Source organism: Mobula birostris, chromosome 5, assembly GCF_030028105.1.
Source record: "Mobula birostris isolate sMobBir1 chromosome 5, sMobBir1.hap1, whole genome shotgun sequence".
NCBI lineage: Eukaryota > Metazoa > Chordata > Chondrichthyes > Myliobatiformes > Myliobatidae > Mobula > Mobula birostris.
The window spans coordinates 100,062,233-100,077,540 of record NC_092374.1 but is presented as its reverse complement, the minus strand read 5'-3'; the positions used below and the strand labels follow the sequence as shown (position 1 = coordinate 100,077,540).

General features: G+C 46.2%; 2 protein-coding genes across 2 annotated transcripts in view; one reads left to right on the top strand and one right to left on the bottom strand.

The window, feature by feature from the left end:
- LOC140197923 (disks large homolog 4-like) overlaps positions 1–15,308 on the top strand; it is a 99,938-nt gene that overhangs the window by 35,426 nt on the left and 49,204 nt on the right. Inside the window, exon 2 of the mRNA XM_072258533.1 lies at positions 10,306–10,359. Coding sequence (XP_072114634.1) covers positions 10,306–10,359 — 54 coding nt within the window. The remainder of the gene's footprint in view (positions 1–10,305; positions 10,360–15,308) is intronic.
- dnah2 (dynein, axonemal, heavy chain 2) overlaps positions 8,288–15,308 on the bottom strand; it is a 609,335-nt gene continuing 602,314 nt past the window's right edge. Inside the window, exon 89 of the mRNA XM_072258532.1 lies at positions 8,288–8,481. The gene's annotated coding sequence lies outside the window, so the exon portion shown is untranslated. The remainder of the gene's footprint in view (positions 8,482–15,308) is intronic.

Here is a 15,308-nt window from a genome sequence, read left to right as displayed (position 1 = left end):
GATATGGATGAGAGCAAGGCATTTGATAAGGTACCCCATGCAAGGCTTATTGAGAAAGTAAAGAGATATGGGATCCAAGGGGATCTTGCTTTGTGGATCCAGAATTGGCTTGCCCACAGAAGGCAAAGAGTGGTTGTAGGCGGGTCATATTCTGCATGGAGGTCGGTGACCAGTGGTGTGCCTCAGGGATCTGTTCTGGGACCCTTTCTCTTTGTGGTTTTTATAAATGACTTGGATGAGGAAGTGGAGGGATGGGCCAATAAATTTGTTAATGACACAGAGGTTGGGGGTGTTGTGGATAGTGTGGAGGGCTGTCAGAGGTTATATCGGGACATCCATAGGATGAAAAGTTAAAGTTAAACCCAGATAAGTGTGAGGTGGTTCATTTTGGTAGGTCAAATATGATGGCAGAATATAGTATTAATGGTAAGACACTTGACAGTGTGGAGCATCAGAGGGATCTTGGGGTCAGAGTCCATATTTCATTCAAAGCTGCTGCGCAGGTTGACTGTGTGGTTAAGAAGACCTTCATCAACTGTGGGATTGAGTTCAAGAGCCGAGAGGTAGTGTTACAGCGAAAGGACCCTGGTCAGACCCCACTTGGAGTACAGTGCTCAGTTCTGGTCACCTCACTGCAGGAAGGTTGTGGAAACCATAGAAAGGGTGCAGAGGAGATTTACAAGGATGTTGCCTGGATTGGGGAGCATGCCTTATGAAAATAGGTTGAGTGAACTTGGCCTTTTCCACTTGGAGCGATGGAGGATGAGAGGTGACCTGACAGAGGTATATAAGATGATGAGAGGCATTGATCGTGTGGATAGTCAGAGGCTTTTTCCCAGGGCTGAAACAGCAAGCACTAGAGGGCACAGTTTTAAGGTGCTTGGAAGTAGGTGTGGAGGAGATGTCAGGGGTAAGTTTTTTACGCAGAGAGTGGTGAGCGTGTGGAATGGGCTGCTGGCGACGGTGATGGAGGCAGATACAATAGGGTCTTTTAAGAGACTTCTGGATAGTACACGGAGCTTTGAAAAATAGAAGGCTATGGGTAACCCTAGGTAATTTCTAAAGTAAGGACGTGTTCGGCACAGCATTGTGGGCCAAAGGGCCTGTATTGTGCTGTATGTTTTCTATGTTTCTATGTCATTGTGTATGTGTTCGTATTACTGTGTCACTTTGTGTGTTTGTATCACTGTCACTGTGCTTTTATTACTGTGTTTCTTTTACAATGTCATTGCGTGTGTGTTTGTATGACTATAACTCTGTGTGTGTGTGTGTTTTACTGCATCACTGTGTTTGTAGTACTGTCATTGTGTCTGTTTGTATGACTATATTACAGTCTGTTTTTATGACCATGTCACTGAGTGTTTGTGTGACTCTGTCACTATGTGTGTTTCTAATACTACGTCATTGTATAGTAACTATATTACTATAACTATATTTGTATGACTATGTCACTGTATATTTGTATGACTATGTCACTGCGTGTGTGTGTGTGTGTGTGTTTGTATGACCAGCCACTGTTTGTTTGTATGAGTGTGTAACTGTGTTTGTACTCATTTGTCTCTATGTTTGTATTAAAATGTGTGTTTTTGTATTACAATGTCACTGCGTCACTGTCACTTTGTGCGTGTCTGTTATATGACTATCTCACTGTGTGTTTGTGCTACTATGTCACGGTGTTTGTATGACTGTACTGCTGTGTGTGTGTCTGTATTACTGTCACTGTGTGTGTTTGTATGATTGTGTGTATCAGGTACATTCAATTAGTAGTTCAGTGGTTTGCCGTCCCTGGGAGGGTTACACTGTGGGAAGAGTTTTATCTGAGGCAGGGTCACACGGTGGGAGGGACGGTGCTGAGGGAGTGTCACACTGTGGGAGGAGTTTTATCTGAGGCAGGGTCACACGGTGGGAGGGACGGTGCTGAGGGAGTGTCACACTGTGGGAGGAGTTTTATCTGAGGCAGGGTCACACGGTGGGAGGGACGGTGCTGAGGGAGTGTCACACTGTGGGAGGAGTTTTATCTGAGGGAGGGTCACACTGGGATGAGTAGTAACTGGGAGGGTCACACTGGGATGAGCAGTAACTGAGGCGGGATCACACTGTGGGAGGATTAATAACTGAGGGAGAGCCACACTGAGCAAATGGAGCTAACAGGGAGAGTCACCCTGCAGGAAGGGAGGTAACTGAGTGATAGTCACAATGCGAGAGTAGTTGTTTCTGGGGAAGGGAGGTAACTGAGGGATAGTTGTTTCTGAGGGAGGGTTACACTGAGGGGAGGTGACTGAGGGAGGGTCACACTGTGGGAAGGGAGGTGACTGAGGGAAGGGAGGTAACTGAGGGAGGGTCACACTGAGGGAAGGGAAGTAACTGAGGAAAAGTCACAATGTGAGAGTAGTTTCTAAGGGAGGGTTACACTGAGGGGAAGTGACTGAGGGAGGGTCACACTGTGGGAAGGGAAGTAACTGAGGAAAAGTCACAATGTGAGAGTAGTTTCTGAGGGAGGGTCACACTGAGGGAAGGGAAGTAACTGAGGGATAGTCACAATGTGAGAGTAGTTGTTTCTGGGGAAGGGAGGTAACTGAGGGAGAGTCACACTGCATGAAGGGAGGAAATTGAGGGTGTGCTGCGGCACTTCATTGTTTCAGTTGAGGTTATAAGCCCTCCAAAATGTTATGTAAGATACTCCTATCTGAAGATGGGTAGGTGAGTTCTAGCCAACTGTTCTCCCTCAGTAATCCTCCCTGAAGCATGATATTTGGCCAGGAATAATCCTCCTTTTCCTCTTGAGATGCAGGTTTTGAAGCTGTTCCAGAATGATGCGGTGACAACATTTCATTTCTCTTGCCTGTCAGAGTTCCAGATCACAAAGCAGTCTGTCAGAAAAAAGAATTTCCTCAGGGACTTGGAGCCTGTGGCAAATTCAGTTAATAATTCAGCACTAATTAGCATTGAATGTACAGGCGCTCTCTGCAGTTCTGCAGAGCTGGCTCGTGGGGGACTGGAGATTATGTTGTTCAGTTTCTGTTGGAGTGAGGCAGTACTTTGCTTTATCCAAAGCGAGCTACGGATGGCTTTCTATGATTTTTCCTAAATATCCCAGCACAATCCAAACTGATGCTCTGACTAAACCCTATGAGGTCCCTTATACCTCTGCAGGGTCCTCCAGCCCTCCAAGATGTCCAGCCTTCGCCAGTTCCTAGCACCTATTTATTTCTCTTTTTCTCTTTGCATCGAGGTGGTCATGTGCTCCTCTGAATCAGTTGTTGAAATACTGTATGTGAGGCAACTCCGATTTCTGAAACACCAGGAGTTACATACCTTCCTATGGGGGGAGGGATCTGTATTTGGGAGGGAGCTTCCCTGTGATAGGTGGGAGGGATCGTCTCTGCATTTGGGAGGGAGCTTCCCTGCAGGAGGAGGGACCTGTGTTTGGGAAGGAGCTTCACTGCATTTGCGAGGGATATTCCCTGTGGTAGGAGGGGACTTCACTGCTGTGGCACCTTCACTGTGTTTGGGAGGATGCTTCCCTGAAGTAGGAAGGACCTTTATTTGGGAGAGACAAGGGGTCTGGCACAGCCAGTTCCTTTCTGGGCTTCCGCAGAAACTCTTCCTCCAAAGGGCAGGTTGTGTGGGGGGTGGGAGAATTGGTTAACTGGTATCCGAAGCATGGAAAACCTATGCAAAGGATCTCACCACCTCCATCTCCAGAGGAGTGGAGTTTAATGTAGGACAAGCTGCTATCAGCTCATACACAGCAAGATGCCGCCTCCACTTGGCCATACTCTCTTCTCACAATTACCATTGGACAGGAGGTACAGGAGCTTTAGGTCCCACACCACCAGGTTCAGGAACAGCTATTACTCTTCAATCATCAGGGTCCTGAACCAGTGTGGATAACTTCACTCACCTCAACACTGAAGTGATTCCACAACCAAGGACTCTACAACTCGTTCTCAGTATTATTTATGTATTTATTTATTTTTATTATTTGCATGATTTGTCTGTTACACATTCATTATTTGTTTATGCACAGTTTCTCGTAAAGTGTTTTATTGATTTAGAGATACATTGTGGAACAGCCCCTTCCAGCCCAACTCCCAGCAACCCACCTATTTAATACTAGCCTATTCACAGAGCAACTTACAATACCAATTAACACACACAAAAGTTGCTGGTGAACGCAGCAGGACAGGCAGCATCTCTAGGAAGAGGTGCAGTCGACGTTTCAGGCCGAGACCCTTCGTCAGGACTAACTGAAGGCCTGCACTCTTCCTTCAGTTAGTCCTGACGAAGGGTCTCGGCCTGAAACGTCGACTGTACCTCTTCCTACAGATGCTGCCTGGCCTGCTGCGTTCACCAGCAACTTTTATGTGTGTTGCTTGAATTTCCAGCATCTGCAGAACTCCTGTTGTTTACAATACCAATTAACCTACTAACCTGTACATCGTGCACCCGGACTGAACCAACGCTGTTCACGGGAAAGACGTGCATTCTCCTTACAGGCAGCGCCGGAATTGAACTCTGAACTCCAGAACACCCTGGGCTGTAATAGTGTCCTGCCCCCCTCCTCACTTCCTTGCATTAAAATAGAATTCTATTTTTTATTTTCCTGTGAATGCCTGCATGAAAATGAATCTCAAAGTAGTATATGGTGACATATGTACTCTGATGATAAATTTATTTTGAACTTCGGGGTAAGGAGATGGCATGTTTTGCTGATGGTAATTGTTGAACTGGAGAGAATTCTCAGCTTGTGGAAACACTTCCCCTTCCCCATCATAAGGATATGCATGGGTCGTGGAGCTCCCACTCTAGAGGTTTGCCATTGTCACAGGCGTTCCCTTGGCATGGCAGTGGTGTAGCTTGCTGCACCACCCCCATTAGATAGCTCTCCCCTCCATCACCGCAGTACTCTGTTGGGGTTGCCTCTCAATAACACAGTGAAATTAGAAATGTGCTTTCTCACCTTCTGATGCCCGGCTCTGGCTTAAGCTGCTGTCCATAGGCACTGTGCCGCAGGGCTCGTTTGATCAGTGGCTGAGGCATCTCTGGCTTCAGGGGGCTGTGTATGGAGACGTGGAATTGTTGCAGGGGTGTATTCCTTGTTCTGCCAGCTACACCGAGAGACAGGACGATACAACACACTGGGAGCCAGATATAGAGGAGCTGTGGATAGATGGACCTCCCCTAATATGGGGGTGTGTAGGCCAGCTTGTCTGCCCTCTGCAAGAGAGAGAGAGCCAGACAGACAGAGTCATTACAGGGAACTCGTAGTATAATACATCTAGGGCAGAAGTGACTAAAGCAAGGTGGTGTAATTTTAAGCTGATTGGAAGGAAGTATAGGGGGATGTCAGAAATAGTATTTTTAATGTGTGTGAAACATGCTGCCTGGAGTGGTGGCAGAGACAGATACATGAGGGATATTTGAGACTCTTAGGCAGGCACATGGATGAAAGAAAATAGAAAGTTATGTGGGGGAGGAAAGGTTAGACTGATCTTGATGTAGATTAAAGGTCAACACAATATTATGGACTGAAGGGCCTGTACTGCCTGATGTTTTATGAAGAAGGGGTTGGTGGGACCTCTCCAGTTAAAGGCGAATTCTCAGCCCTCTGTCATCAGGAATGGTGCAGAGCAGGGGGTAGGAAGTGTCGTCAGAGAGGAGTAAACAGGAGAGGGTTTACCAGAAGATGGCAGGTGATAATTTTCACCAACAGCCCATGCTGATGTGATTGTGAGGGAGCTGTATAATAACAATGTAAACCGATTATATGATCCAGGCTTCATCTCACTCTCGCCTCAACACAGCGGGGTGGGGGGTGAGGAGACTTTGTTTCTATAGCTTCCCTTGAATAATTAAAAGAAAGGCTTTAAAAAGCTGAATTAAAAATATTCAAGGATTATTTCCCTTAAAGGAGTCTCCCCTGTTGGGAGCTGACTATTAGAATGTGGGTCACACACATCCACATCTTTGTTTATAGAAAGAAAGTTACACAGGGAGGGGTTATGACTATGTGCACATGATAACACGTTCACAACGTGTTTCTGTTTCCCCCCCCCACCCCCCCACAACATAATCACACTGTTTCACACACACAAAATGCCGGAGGAAATTAAGAGATCAGGCAGCATCTACGGTGGGGAGTAAACAGTTGGTTTCAGGTCGAGACTATTAGAACTTGAATATCTCACGACTTCAAAGACTTTGGCCCAAAATGTTGAATATTTATTCCCCTCCATCGATGCTGCCTATTTCCTCCAGCATTTATATATGTAGTGCAACAAATTTCATGTTATTTAAATTTGGTTTGTGACCATTTGGCACATCCAGCTTGTGCTAGTTCAGTGAACAATTCTCGCCACCCCATATCCCAGCATGTTTCCCCCAAATTCCCTGTTGAATCCACTTCCTCCACCCTTCCAGGCAACACCTTTCCAACCACAACTCGCTGTGGAGAAAGCTTCCGCTTCTCTGCCTTCTGGTTCTTCTGCCGACTCCCTTCACGCCGAGACTTCTGCGCACCGACCTTCCTGCCCCAGGAAGAGTTCCCCCTTATTCACTTTGGCCCATCCCTCCCTGTTTCTCCATTAATCCATCCTCTGAGGGAGCAGCCCCAGGTCCCTGGTCTTCCTCTCCCTCCATCTTCTTATCCAGGCTTTCTTACCAGCCCTGATGAAGGATCTTGGCCTGAAACGTCGACTGTTTATTCCTCTCCATAGACTGTGCTCAACCTGCTGAGTTCCCCAAACATTTTGTGTGTAGCTCTCTCAGCTCACTCCAGGTTGGCCCTGTCAATGTCAGTCGAGATTTTTCACTTTGATTCTCCGCAGAACGGCTTAAATCCTGGTCAGACTCACTGACAACATCCTGTTTTATTTTGTGTTCCTGGGATCTGTCCAAGTGGGTAACTAACACAACACCCAGACTGAATGAAGGGGGATAACTAGGTAACAGCCGCCCCACAGCAGATTAGGGCTTTAATAACGTGCAGGGTGTCAGAACAGATGTAAATCAACCTTCTCTTTAAGTTCTCAGAACAGTTGGAGATATTTTGACATCAGATCTGATTACTCTAATTGGTGCATCCTCTTGGCTGGTCCCAACAAGCCGAGGTCTTAGTTCCTTGGTGTCTCGGCTTTACACTCCACTAAGTGAGAAGCTGTTTGCCAAGTCAATGTTGCTGTCAGCTCTTTTGTCAGTCCCTTCAACCAGGATACTGTACTGCTCCATTCACAGCTCCCATTCTGACTTGTCTATTCACGGCTCCCATTCTGACATGTCTATCCACGACCTCCTCTACTGTAAAGATGAAGCCACACTCAGGTTGGAGGAACAACACCTTATATTCCGTCTGGGTAGCCTCCAACCTGATGGCATGAACATCGACTTCTCTAACTTCTGCTAATGCCCCACCTCCCCCTCGTACCCCATCCGCTATTTATTTTTATACGCACATTCTTTCTCTCACTCTCCTTTTTCTCCCTCTGTCCCTCTGACCATACCCCTTGCTCATCCTCTGGATTCCCCTTTGCCAATCAACTGTCCAGCTCTTGGCTCCATCCCTCCCCCTCCTGTCTTCTCCTATCATTTTGGATCTCCCCCTCCCCCTCCCACTTTCAAATCTCTTACTCACTCTTCCTTCAGTTAGTCCTGATGAAGGGTCTCAGCCTGAAACGTCGACTGTACCTCTTGCTAGAGATGCTGCCTGGCCTGCTGCGTTCACCAGCAACTTTGATGTGTGTTGTTTGAATTTCCAGCATCTGCAGAATTCCTGTTGTTTACTGTACTGCCCGCTTGTTTCTCGATGTGCCCTGGAATGAGAGCAAACGCTCTCCTCCAGAGTACTGGGGATGCTGAAGGAATGTTTGGGATCTCGTCCAAAATCAGTGCCCTCACTCCTATTACACATAAAAGAGTATTCACCCACTTGGAAGTTTTCATGTTTTATTGTTTTACAACATTGAATCACAGTGGTTTAATCTGTTTTTTTTTACACTGATCACTGATCAGAAAGACCCTTTTGTGTCAAATAGAAATATAAAACTCAAAATAATTGATAGCATAAGTATCCACTGTGATTCAATGCAGAAAGTTTGTGAATCCCGTAGAATTTTCTCTATTTCTGCATAAAACTGTGATCGATCTTCACTTAAGTCCTAAAACTAGATAAAGAGAACCCAGTTAAATAAATAACACAAAATATTATACTTGTTCATTTATTTATTGAGAAAAATAATCCAATATTACATGCAACACACACAAAAGTTGCTGGTGAACGCAGCAGGCCAGGCAGCATCTCTAGGAAGAGGTGCAGTCGACGTTTCAGGACGAGACTCTTCATCAGGACTGAGTATATTACATGTATTTGTTGGAAAATGTATGTGAACACCTGGAGTGATGGCTTCTACAAAAGCTATTTGGAGTCAGGTGTTCCAATCAATGAGATGAGATTGGAGGTGTGGGTTGTACAGGTGCCCTGCCCTACATAAAAAAAACACACAAAGTCAGGTTACTGACAGAACCGGCTCTTCTCAAGAAATCAAAACAACTTTCAGAGAACCTTAGAAGAAGAATTGTAGAGATGCATGAAGCTAGAAAGGGCTACAAAAGCATTTATAAAGATTTCTCTGTCCAAAGTAAGAGAAGTTGTCTACAAATGGAGGAAATTCCTGCAAAGGTCACGCTAAGAACACAACGTACAATGCTGAAGGAGGTGAAAAGGAACCCAAACGTAACAGCAAAAGACCAGCAGAAATCTCTAGATTTTGCTAAAGTCTTTGTTGATGTGTCCATTATAAGAAAAACACTGAACAAGAAGGGTGTTCATGGAAGGACACCATGGAGGAAACTACTGCTCTCCAAAAAAAAAAGATTGCTGCACGTCTCAAGTTTGCAGCAGACCACCTGGATGTTCCACAACACAATGTTCTGTGGACGGTTGAGACAAAAGTTGAACTTTTTGGCAGAAATACACATTGTTATATTTGGAGGAGAAAGGGCACTGCACACCAAAACCAAAATCTCATCCCAACTGTGAATTATGGTGGAAGGAGCATGATGGTTTAAGGCTGCTATGCTGCCTCGGGGCCTGGACAGCTTGCATTTATTGAGGGAGCAATAAACTCAAAATTGTATCGAGACATTTTACAGCAGAATGTCAGAGTAGCAGTCCGTCACCTGAAGCTTAATAGAAATTACATAATGCAACAAGACAATGATCCAAAAGACAAGATTAAATCAACAACAGAATGGTTTAAAATGAAAATTTGTGATTTGGAATAACTAAGTCAATGTCCTGACCTTAATCCTATACAAAAGTTGTGGAAGGACCTGAAACAAACAGTTCATGCAGGGGAGCCGGGAGTTGAAGCAGTTTATTAAGGAGGAATGGCTTGAAGTTCCTCCATGCCAACATGCAGGACTTATCAACAGTCACCAGAAATGCTTGATTGAAATTTTTGCTGTACAAGGAGGTCACACCCATTACAGAAAGCAAAGGTTCAAAGACATGTAATATTGGATCATTTTTCTCAATAAACAAATGAACAAGTATAATTTTTTTTGTGTTATTTATTTAATTTGGTTCTCTTTGTCCAGTTTTAGGACTTAGGTGAAGATCTGATTACATTTAGGTCATATTTATGCAGAAATAGAGAAAATTCTACAGTGTTCACAAACACTCTAACACCACTCCCCCTCTTCCCCCCCCCTTCACTCCTAGATCTCTCTGTCTCCCTCTCACTTGCCTGGATCTACCTCTCTGTCCCTCATCCTTAAATCCTCTTCACTCCCAGGTCTCCCTGTCTCCCCTCACACCTGGATCTGCTCCCTCTCCCTTTCTTACTCCCGAAAACTCCTCACTCCCAGATCTCTCTTCCTCGAGTTGATTCTGCTGAGGTTTCTCCTGTTCCTTCCTCTCCGCACTGCCTTGCATCAGATGTGTTATTACACTGCTGTACAGGAAAGATCCTCTGATGCTATTCTGAAGATCAGGAGTATTTTCCCTTTCTACACGGCTGCTGTTCCGTGACTGTGTTGGAGCTTTCCTCACTTATACCAGATTGACCTCCATCGGTGCCCAGTGCTTTGGGATGTCAGGACTACAACACTCTCACTCACTGACCTGGGACTTGCCCACCTTATCAAGTCACCTCTCATCCACCTTCACTCCAAAGAGAAAAGCTCTAGCTCAGTCAACCTCTCCTTATAAGACGTGCTTTCTAATCCAGACAGTTTTACGCATTATGTCAACAGGGAAAGTTTTAACCCTTGTAATAACTGCTCTTTCTGTGCTCTCTGTTTTAGGCAAACTCACCTCCAGTGATCGTGAACACCGACACCTTGGATGCACCCCCTTATGTAAGTCTACATTGTTGAGCTGGGATGTGTGGGTGTTCAGATGTTCAGCTACACATGTGCTCATGTCTCAACATGCATCATAGTGGAACATGGTGCAAGTGTCCCTGTAATGTTTGTATTCTTGTGGGGAAAGTTGTGGACAGTTTGTATGGATGTAGTCTGCAATGCAATGGACGTCTATATATGGAGATCACTGAAGCTCTCTCAGAACCAGACTGGTGTGACTGCACCCAGAGTATAGAATTTCAGTCACTAAACTATGGATAGGATGAAATTAAATCAGATACTGTGCAGAAAGGATTCACAATGATATTGGTGGGAATTGGAGGGCTTGAGTTATGAGGAGAGACTGGGTAGGTGGCATGGTTTTCCCTGAAACAGAAGAGGTGGAGGGGTAATTTTATAGTGATTTGTAAAGGCATGAGGGGTGGATGGTCACAGTATTTTTACCCAGGGTACGGGAGACTAAAACAAGAGGGCATAGGTTGAAAGGGAGAGGGAAGAGGTTTGTGAGTTGCGCAGGTTTTTCAGTATCTGCACTCTTTCTTGTGGCAGATGTTTATTTATTTATCTATTCATTGCTTATTTTTAATCTTTTTTTTCATTATCTGTCGGTACAGCAAGGCTCTGCTGGCTGAATTACACCATGTGACCTATTAGTCTAGTAACCGGTTGGAATGTGGGAGGAGACTGGAGCACACAGGGAGAATGTACAAACTCCTTATAGGCAGTGGTGGTCGCGAACCACTACGCCACCATCCTGCCCCAAAAGGGCAAGGGCCAGATTTTCAGAGAGGGTTGTAGGGAACGGAACCAGCTGGCAGAGGATGCGGTAGAGCTGGGTACAATTATAAACCATCTGCATAGGTTCATTGGTAATGTTTTGGGGGATAGGGACCAAATCCAGGCTCAGGAAGGCACCTTGGCAAGGATGAGGGGCCGAAGAGCCTGCTTCCTTCCACATAACTAACTCTTGTGGCCCTTGGCAGCTCTGATCCTGGAGACAGGTTCTGATTCATTTATCACAACTGTGTACGGTATATTGAAATACGTCATTTGTATTAACATGAACAACCGAGGTTGTACTGCGGGCAGCCTACAAATGCCTCCATACATTCCAGTGCCAACACAGCAAGCCCATCATGTTCCACAGAACAACAGAAGCAGTAATTGGTGTCATCTCTGTTTTGTTCCATTGGACCTGGTTGGGACAGGACTAGGCAGATTGAGCCTGGTCTGGTTGGGCCAGGGCAATTTGGATTTGCTTGGGTCAGGAACAGTTTGTTTGGGATGGATAGGGTTCAGGTCAGGAGATGGGAAACAGTCAGATTGACAGGATTGAGGGGACTGGTTGGGTTGACTGGTCTTTACTTGTAGAATATAGAACAGTACAGCACAGTAGGCCCTTCAGCCCACAATATGCCAACCCTTTAACCTACTCCAAGAACAATCTTAACACTTCTCTCCCACTTAGCCCTCCATTCTTCTCTCATCCATGTTCCTACCTAGGAGTCTCTAAAATGCCCCTAATGTCTCTGCCTCCACCGCACCCCTGGCAGAGACATTAGGGGCATTTTAGAGACTCCTAGGTAGGAACATGGATGAGAGAAGAATGGAGGGCTACCACCACCCCGGCAGAGTATTCCATGTGCCCTCCACTCTCTGTGTTTATACTTAAAAGAAAACTTGCCTCTGACATACCCCCTCTACTTTCCTCCAAACACTTTAAAATTGGAAAAGTGTGTATGGAACTGGAGGAGAGAGCAGAGGTACTTAATGACTACTTTGCTTCAGTATTCACTACGGAAAAGGATCTTGGCAATTGTAGGGATGACTTACAGTGGACTGAAAAGCTTGAGCATGTAGATATTAAGAAGATGTGAAGGAGCTTTTGGAAAGAATCAAGTTGGATAAGTCACCGGGACTGGATGAGATGTAACCCAGACTCCTGTGGGAGGCGAGGGAGGAGATTGCTGAGCCTCTGGCGATGACCTTTGCATCATCAATGGGGATGGGAGAGGTTCCGGAGGATTGGAGGGTTGCAAATGTTGTTCCATTATTCAAGAAAGGGAGTAGAGATAGCCCAGGAAATTATAGACCAGTGAGTCTTACTTCAGTGGTTGGTAAGTTGATGGAGAAGATACTGAGAGGCAGGATTTATGAACATTTGGAAAGGCATAATATGATTAAGAATAGTCAGTATGGCTTTGTCAAAGGCAGGTCGTGCCTTACGAGACTGATCAAATTCTTTGAGGATGTGACTTAAACACATTGATGAAGGTGGAGCAGTAGGTGTAGTGTAGCAACGCACACAAAATGCTGGTGGAACACAACAGGCCAGGCAGCATCTATGGGAAGAAGTACAGTCGACGTTTCGGGCCGAGACCCTTCATCAGGACACAGGCAGAAGGCCAGAGCGGGGTGTCCATGAAGAGGAGGAGGGTTGAAGGCGGGAGAAGGGGTCATCTCCTTGCCGAAGAAGTAGGCTTGAAGACAGAGCCGGCGGAAGAATAGTTCAGCAACATGGCACACGTGGAACTCACTGAGGTGTGGGCGAAGGGGGACAAAGGTAAGGCCCTTTTTGAGGACAGAGCGTTCTTCCTCAGACAGTTGAAGGACGGAGGGGATGATAAAGACCTGGCATGGATGAGAGCTGGGATCAGAGGGGGGAGGGAGGCTGGTAGTGTCAGTGGAGAGGGGAGGGGAGGGTTGGGGTGAGAGGAAGATGGAACCTCTGAGGGTCCAGGAGCTGACGATGGGGTCTGAGGGAGATGGAATTGCAGAGTGGTGGTGGGGGAAAGGGAGCCGGGAGTCACAATAGCAGGACGTGAAGACCCGGCCTAGAGTTCAAGGCTGGATTCGCAGTTGGAGGTTGCGCAATGGCTTTGAAGGTGTCCATGGTTGTTGGAACCCGCATTGATGGTGCTGGAGTCCGGGTTTTGAATATGTCCTGGGTTGGTAGAGCCACTGAGATTGACAGCGGGGGCCGCGATCCGAAGCTCATGCCTGCTAGCGTCAGGGCCGGCAGGCTCTTGGGTCTGCAGATGGAGGATCTTGCGATCCTTGCCTAACATGACAAAGTCAAAGAAACAGCGATTGCACGCATGGATCTGATGGAGAATGAAATAACGGGCAGGTCCATTACAAACGGCGAAGAAAGTGTCCTGGAGGTGTGGAAGGGACTGGGATAGGGATGCCAGGTACCTCCTCATGGCGGAGAGTGTCGCCCTCAGAGCTGACCTGACGAAGGGTCTCCGCCTGAAACGTCGACTGTACTTCTTCCTGTAGATGCTGCCTGGCCTGCTGCGTCCACCTGCATTTTGTGTGTTTTGCTTGAATTTCCAGCATCTGCAGACTTTCTCGAAGTGTAGTGTATATGGGTTTCAGCAAAGCATTTGATAAGGTACCTCACACAAGACTTATTGAGAAAGTAAGGAGGCATGGGATCCAAGGAGACATTGCTTTGTGGAACCAGAATTGGCTTGCCCACAGAAGGTAAAGAGTTTTTGTAGATGGGTCATATTCTGCATGGAGGTCGGTCACCAGTGGTGTACCTCAGGGATCTGTTCTGGGACCCCTACTCTTTGTGATTTTTATAAATGACCTGGATGAGAAAATGGAGGGATGGGTTAGTAAATTTGCTGATGACACAAAGGTTGGAGGTGTTGTGGATAGTGTGGAGGGCTGTCAGAGGTTACAGCGGGACATTGATAGGATGCAAAACTGGGCTAAGAAGTGACAGATGGAGTTCAACCCAGATAAGTGTGAGGTGGTTCATTTTGGTAGGTCAAATATGATGACAGAATATAGTATTAGTGGTAAAACTCTTGGCAGAGTGGAGGATCAGAGGGATCTTGAGATCCGAGTCCATAGGACACTCAAAGCTGTTGTGCAGGGTAACTCTGTGGTTAAGAAAATATACGATGTATTGGCCTTCATCAATCGTGGGATTGAGTTATAGGAGCCGAGAGGTAATGTTGCAGCTATATCGGACCCTGGTCAGACCCCACTTGGAGTACTGTGCTCAGTTCTGGTTGTCTCACTACAGGAAGGATGTGGAAACCATAGAAAGGGTGCAGAGGAGATTTACAAGGATGTTGCCTGGATTGGGGAGCATGCCTTATGAGAATAGGTTGAGTGAACTCGGCCTTTTTTCCTTGGAGCGACGGAGGACGAGAGGTGACCTGATATAGAGGTGTATAAGATGATGAGAGACATTGATCGTGTGGATAGTCAGAGGCTTTTCCCCAGGGCTGAAAGGGCTAGCGCGGGAGGGCACAGGTTTAAGGTGCTTGGAAGTAGGTACAGAGGAGATATCCGGGGTAAGTTTTTTTTTAACGTAGAGTGGTGAGTGTGTGGAATGGGCTGTCGGCGACGGTGGTGGAGGCGGATACGATAGGGTCTTTTAAGAGACTCCTGGACAGGTACATGGAGCTGAGAAAAATAGAGAGGCATGGGTAACCTTAGGTAATTTCTCAGGTAAGGACATGTTCAGCACAGCTTTGTGGGCCAAAGGGCCTGTATTGTGCTGTAGGTTTTCTATGGCCCCTTGTATTGGCCATTTTCTCCCTGGGAAAATGTCTCTGGCTCTATCTATTGCCTCTTATCATTTTTTACTGCTTTAAGAAGTCACTTCTTGTTCTTCTTCACTCCAAAGAGAAAAGTCCTAGTTCACTCATGAGAGATGCTCTCTAATCCAGGCAGCATCTTGGCAAATCTCCTCTTCACCCTCTCTGAAGCTTCCACATCCTTCCTGAAATAAGGAGACCACAACTGAACACGATATTCCAAGTGTGGTCTAACCTGGGATTTATAGAGTTGCAACATTATCTTGCAAATCTTGAACTTAATCCCTTGAATAATGGAGGCCAACACACCAGACATCTCAATTACCTACAATCTTTGAAGGATCTATGCACATGTACCGCAAGATCCCTCTGTTCTCCACG